Source organism: Arvicanthis niloticus, chromosome 6, assembly GCF_011762505.2.
Source record: "Arvicanthis niloticus isolate mArvNil1 chromosome 6, mArvNil1.pat.X, whole genome shotgun sequence".
Lineage (NCBI taxonomy): Eukaryota > Metazoa > Chordata > Mammalia > Rodentia > Muridae > Arvicanthis > Arvicanthis niloticus.
Genome location: NC_047663.1, coordinates 21139860 through 21145851, shown reverse-complemented (window position 1 = coordinate 21145851; position 5992 = coordinate 21139860). Strand labels below are relative to the sequence as shown.

The 5992-nt window shown below is 48.5% G+C and overlaps 1 protein-coding gene across 1 annotated transcript; it reads left to right on the top strand.

Moving 5' to 3' along the window:
* Positions 1-329: 329 nt before the first annotated feature.
* Vps25 (vacuolar protein sorting 25 homolog) lies at positions 330-5667 on the top strand. The gene is made up of 6 exons (XM_034508027.2): positions 330-491; positions 712-857; positions 1610-1663; positions 2340-2428; positions 3211-3286; positions 5024-5667. The coding sequence occupies exons 1-6, from the start codon at positions 439-441 to the stop codon at positions 5134-5136; spliced, it is 531 nt and encodes a 176-aa protein (XP_034363918.1). The 5' UTR covers positions 330-438; the 3' UTR covers positions 5137-5667.
* The last annotated feature ends 325 nt before the right edge of the window (positions 5668-5992 follow it).

Genomic DNA, 5992 nt, shown 5'->3' with positions numbered 1-5992 from the left:
TTTGATTCTTTGAAAATCACGTAGAGTGATGCAAACCACACAATATGCTCCTTTGGTTCTAAAGGAAATGTAAGAGTGAAGTCAACCTGGGTGGGAATGCAGGAAATTTCGGAATCATGAGTTTAAACTGATTGGTAATCGACACGAAGGTAAAGAAGCCTCCAGATGTCGATTCTACTTGTGTTCGGCTGACCTCGCAGTTTGTAGAAGTCACTACGTTTTCCTCTGTTTAAACGAGAAGACTCCAGCGCTCTTTCTGCGCTTCATGTTGAAGTTTTCCTTTACACAGCAGCAAATTGATTGGTGACAAGGACCGCTCCCATCCCACTACGCGCCTCCAGAGAGGATTCCGGAACCTTTCTGCGGTGGTGTCGGCCCGGACGTGCTGAGGCGGAGACCGGAAGCCCTTGTCGGTTCCGGGTTTTCTGGGCTACTACGATGGCGATGAGTTTCGAGTGGCCGTGGCAGTACCGCTTCCCGCCCTTCTTTACGTGAGGCTCAGACCCTGAGAAGCCCAGTGTAGCTCCCTCCCGTCCCCGGGGCCCAGGGCTTAGCCCTGATGATTCACTTAGGGTTCCGGGGGAGAAAGGAGCCACCGGCCGCCTTCCGTCCAGCCAGCCCATCACTTCTCCCCTAATGTGCTGCTGGGCTGGTGCTGCTTCCGCCCTCTTACAGTCTCTAATTCTGCGTCCCACTCCCTTCACCCGGCAGGTTACAGCCGAACGTGGACACCCGGCAGAAGCAGCTGGCCGCCTGGTGCTCTCTGGTTCTGTCCTTCTGCCGCCTGCACAAACAGTCCAGCATGACGGTGATGGAAGCCCAGGAGAGCCCGCTCTTCAACAACGTCAAGCTACAGCGTATCCTCCCTCAGGCTCTTCCATAGCCACACACACGCACTCCTACACTTTTCTACATGCCCAGACTACATCTCCCCGCCTGTCTTTACCCACAGTAGGCAGGTTTCTATTCCAACTGGACTTGGGAAACAGCTAACATACATGGCAGACAATCATTATATGCACTCTTGCAGGCAGTGCAAGCTCCTCTTACCTTAGTTAATGAGTGCTGGGGTCTATAAGTCTCAAGCTTTACAAACTGGACCCTTTAAAACTATTTGAATCTCCTTTCTGTGAGGCTCAAATCCCCAACCATCTATAATAATTTTCTGTACTTACCCCACCTCTCCCAGGAAGTGAGGGTCATTTATTTTTGCTGTCTGATTCATAGGTAAAATTTGTGGAGAAGAGGGCAGAGAATGAAGGAAGGGGTAACACCCTTTTATTTTGTAAAACTTTTGCCTTTTTTTTGAGACCTGATCTCTATAGCCCAGCCCCATCCTTGGACTGGTGATTCTCCGGTATCCTTCCCATAAGAGCTGGTATTACAGACCTGTGCCACCACATTTTGCTAGAACTGGAAGTTCTTTTTACCTTCCTTTCCAGAATATTGAGGAAATGCAAACTTATATCTTCTTCAAAAATTGCATGTATGTATAAGCAGGGAAAGTAGGGGGCTAGTTGACTCTTCATCATGGGCCCAATTCCAAAAATTTTTTTATTTAACCCAATTCACAATTCACATGTAGGCCATCCCCTTAACCTTAAACCAGGGAAACTTCCTGTGGAATCAATTCAGATTGTATTAGAAGAATTGAGGAAGAAAGGTGGGTTCAGTTCCTCAGATACCTGTTTTTTGTTTTTGGTTTTTTTGTTGTTTGTTTGTTTGTTTTAACAGCGTTTTTTGCCTGGCAGTGGTGGCGCACGCCTTTAATCCCAGCACTTGGGAGGCAGAGGCAGGCGGATTTCTGAGTTCGAGGCCAGCCTGGTCTACAGAGTGAGTTCCAGGACAGCCAGGGCTACACAGAGAAACCCAGTCTCGAAAAAAACAAAACAAACTAGTGTTTTTAAAGTGTGCAGTGATATTTGCCTTCATATATGTCTGAGGGTGTCAGATCCCCTGGAACTAGAGTTACAGACAGTTGTAAGCTGCTATGTGAGTGCTGGGAATTGAAGCGGGGTCCTCTGACTTGGGTTTTTTTCTGAGGGCACAGCAGGGCAACTCTTTTCCTTTTAGTGACTTTTTTTTGTTTGTTTTCCCCAGCTTGAGGCCCCAAGTATTCTGAGATAGCCCAGTTCTTTCTCCTCCCCTGTTAGTATACAAAATTAAAATCCCTCTCTGACCTAAGAAGAGATAGACTAAGGAGAACAGGGTACCTTATAAATAAGAATAGTAAAATAAATACTGTATCTCTTGTTCTGATAGCAGAGTCTTGCCGATGTTGGTATTTGCTTTTGTGCCTATTTTAGAGCATGATGCTTTCATGGGTATCTGTTTTACAGGGAACCTCGAGTGGTTGGATAAGAATAAGTCTAGCTTCCTGATCATGTGGCGGAGGCCAGAAGAATGGGGGAAACTCATTTATCAATGGGTGAGGCTGCCCTGCTAAGCACTAAGCAATGACCCATGGGAAAGAAGAATGGCTGCCTGTGCCCGACAGATAGCTGGTGTTGTTAGATGCAGACCTGGCAAAGTGGGGAGTGGGCAAGAGGCAGCATGGGCCTTGCTGGCACCCATCCTTCGGTGACGCAATGTCTCTCCTGCACAAAATCTCTCTGTCTTTGACTGTAGGAGGCCAGAGGCTACGTGAGGCCATGTTTGGAGAATGCAGCCCTGGGAACCAGGAGTGCTATTGTTGGCTGGAGCCTCTGGCCACAGGAGATAAATGGGGAAAGGAAGGGAGGAAAAAAAAAAAAAAAAAAAAAAACCCTGGGTTCCCTCTCCCACTGTGCGTTCATGGTGTAGTCCACATGAATGAGACCTTCTGAACCAGTGTGGGTGTGATGACAGAATACTCTGTCCTTCAAATTCCTACTTACCACCAGCTCCAGACATTCCCAAGAGAGGAGGAGGGGAGGAAGCATCAACGGCCTAAATATAACAAATACACACCACCCACTCCTGAACAGAAAATAACCAGAATGAGAGGTCACTTTTGAGACACGTGAAAGGCTGTGGTTTAGTGGTTCCGAATGTGTGTACACACATACAAATATAGCACCTGTAGGGTTTACAGGCTTAGGACATTGCAGAGGTAATAGTCCTGATTTGGGTATAGGTACCATTCCTGGAGGAAAGAAAGGTAGAGCTAAAGTTCACCCTGTCCCAGGAGACTCTGGGTCCCTGCTCAGCCCTTATTTTTTGTGCCCTCAGGTTTCCAGGAGTGGCCAGAATAACTCTGTGTTTACCCTGTATGAACTGACCAGTGGGGAAGACACAGAGGATGAAGGTAATACCTTTTTCTTCTTCCAGTTCTCTGATCACAGTCGTCTTTTCTCCAGTGTTTTGTTTTTAAAGGCAGGATTTCTCTGTGTAGCCCTGGCTCTCTGAAACTTGCTGTGTAGATCAGGCTGGCCTTGAACTAAGAGATCTGCCTCCTCTGCCTCCCAAGTTCTGGGATGAAAGGCGTGCGCCACCCGCTTCTGACCAGGATTGGTTTACTGCATCATCAGACTAACCATTTCTCTGTCTCTGAATTCCCATGATGCAAAAGTTCTAAGGTTTTTTTTTGTTTTGTTTTGTTTTTAAGATTTTTTTATGTTATGTGTGTGAGTGTTTACTTAAATGTTTGTATATGCACCACATATGTGCCTGGTGCCCATAGGGACCAGAAGGGGGTCATTGGATTGATCCCTTAGAACTGTCATGAGCTGTCATGTAGGTGCTGAGAACCAAACCCTTTACCTCCATAAGAGCAGAGAGTATTCTTAACCACTGAGCTGTTTCTCCAGCCCAGTACAAAACTTTTAAACTCTCATCTAAACATTTCATACCATTTGAATTCACAAAGAGAACAACTCTTTGTTGGTGTGGAAGTTTGTATATCTTATAAGATTTTTCAGGGGAATGTTGAGAATTGTTACTGTAGAAGCCAGTTGAGGAACCAGCGTGGGGATTAAGCTTGGAATCTCATTCCCTGCTGACTCAAGCTCTCTTTCACTGTTCCTTCTCAGAGAGCTCAAGATTTGTGGGTGTCAGCTGAAGGTATTGGGCCAACACCCCCAGCCCCACCCCCAACCCATTTAAAAACTTTGGGTTTGTGCCAGGCAAGGATTTGTATGGTCTTTGATTTTTTTCATAGAGTAAACACCTTCTTAGCTCCTTTTTTCTGTGACTCTTTATTCTGATCCCCAGGATCACCAAAGGTTTCAGCCTTTGCCAGGGTAAGGGGGATGGGGATTTCTGCCAGGCTGTGATTCTGCTCCAGCACTTTACACCTCTTGGCTGTCTCCCCTCCCCTGCAGGCCTCTGCTTGCTGTTGCCCACTCATGGGCAAGCACCCCATGAGTTCAGCACTATTGCCTGGCCCAGCCCACCACTCAGCCTGTGCAAAGCTGGAGGCTTCCCCAGAAAGCTCACTCTCTGACTTGAGCTGGGCTCCCTCAGGGGGTGAGGTGAGCAAGCCTGTCAAGGCTTGTCTGCTGCCTCTCACATCTCTCAAGAGTATCATCCCGGTATCTCTGATCGCTGGCTTTTGGTGCTCTTACAGTTAGGCTTACCTAACTCTGAACTTAGCTCTGAACTTGAGCAGTCTCCTGGCTAGGGGATGCCAACTACACTTGTGTATTAAGGCAGATCCTCCTGGTTTGTGCAACTTTGTTTGGATAGGGTCCCTGTCCAGTGATGGGCACTGGCTTAGGTCTGATTATCAGGGTTGCTTTGTGGTCCTAAAGGCAAAGGTGTTCCTGGCACATCAGATATTTGACGGGAGCAGAGGGAAAGAGAACTCAGGAGCAGGTCCTTCAGAATTGAGGCAGCTTCCTGTGAAAGGAGCCTGATTCATTTCAATGCTGACCCAGGCTGCCTTCTACTCCAAACTCCCCAGGAATGCCCAGGAATTGTGAGGTACAGCTGCAGCAGTGCAGATAGTATACAAATAGAATATCCTGGCTTTGGAAGGTCTCAGCTTCTAGCTCAACCATGGTGAGAACGGAATGTCCCTGACTGATCATCTCTTCCTGTCTAGAGTTCCATGGGCTGGATGAGGCGACCCTGCTGCGCGCTCTGCAGGCCCTGCAGCATGAGCACAAGGCTGAGATCATCACTGTCAGCGATGGCCGAGGAGTCAAATTCTTCTAGCAGAGACCTGTCTCCTTTACTTCTTACCTCCCACCTTTCCAGGGCTTTCAACAGGAGACAGACCTAGTGTCCCCACAGACTGGATCTGTCACTCCACCAAACTCAAAGGGCTCAAGTCCTTAAAGCTCAGACTTAGGGATGTTTCCCATGGAACCCATTATTTCTGTCCCTGGGATAGGTAGGGTAAGCCCACAGTGCCACGGAGAAAGGATGTGTTTCTTGCCCTACCTCCTTTCCCATCCTGTACTGTCCCTGAGCCAGAGCCTATAAACCTGACACTTTACATGTGTTCTCACACATAAGTACACACCCACCTACATGCGCCTGCACAAGCTTCTTTCTCCTCCTCCCACTCCTTTAGCTGCTGTTGCCTCCCTCTCAGGCTGGTGCTGGATCCTTCCTAGGGATGGGGGAGCCCTGGCTGCAGGCAGCCTTCCAGGCAATATGAAGATAGGAAGCCCCAGAAGGGGCCTGGCAGTGAGAGGCAGGCCCACTCTGATTTATGGTATTAAAATCTCTCCTCCCACTGTCCGCCTGTTACTACTGCTGGACTGGAACTAGGGAAGGCGGTTCAGAGTTCCACCTGACTGAGTCCCAGCCAAGGAAGAGAAGAATCCTTTGGCCTTTGTACAGGAGAAGGGCCTCTGGGCCTTGGGGGGGGGGGGGGTGTCAAGTGAGCCTGTGGTTTGCCAATGTGCTGGGTGGGTTGTATGGAGAAGTGTGGGTGGAACACAGCTTGGGGACAGACTGCTTGCTCTCTAAACTGGAGTTACTTAATTGCTCCCCCATAGAAGTCCTGAACTATTCTGAAGCCCCTCCCTCCATCCATGATGGTCTGGGTGGGGTAGTTGTGGCC

What these genes read in the sequence shown, in the direction of transcription:
- Vps25 (XM_034508027.2), top strand. Translation starts at nt 439, where the DNA reads ATGGCGATGAGTTTCGAGTGGCCGTGGCAGTACCGCTTCCCGCCCTTC. An exon ending in CGCTTCCCGCCCTTCTTTAC is followed by an intron (nt 492 to 711) that starts GTGAGGCTCAGA and finishes TTCACCCGGCAG; the next exon opens with GTTACAGCCGAACGTGGACA. An exon ending in CAACAACGTCAAGCTACAGC is followed by an intron (nt 858 to 1,609) that starts GTATCCTCCCTC and finishes ACCTTAAACCAG; the next exon opens with GGAAACTTCCTGTGGAATCA.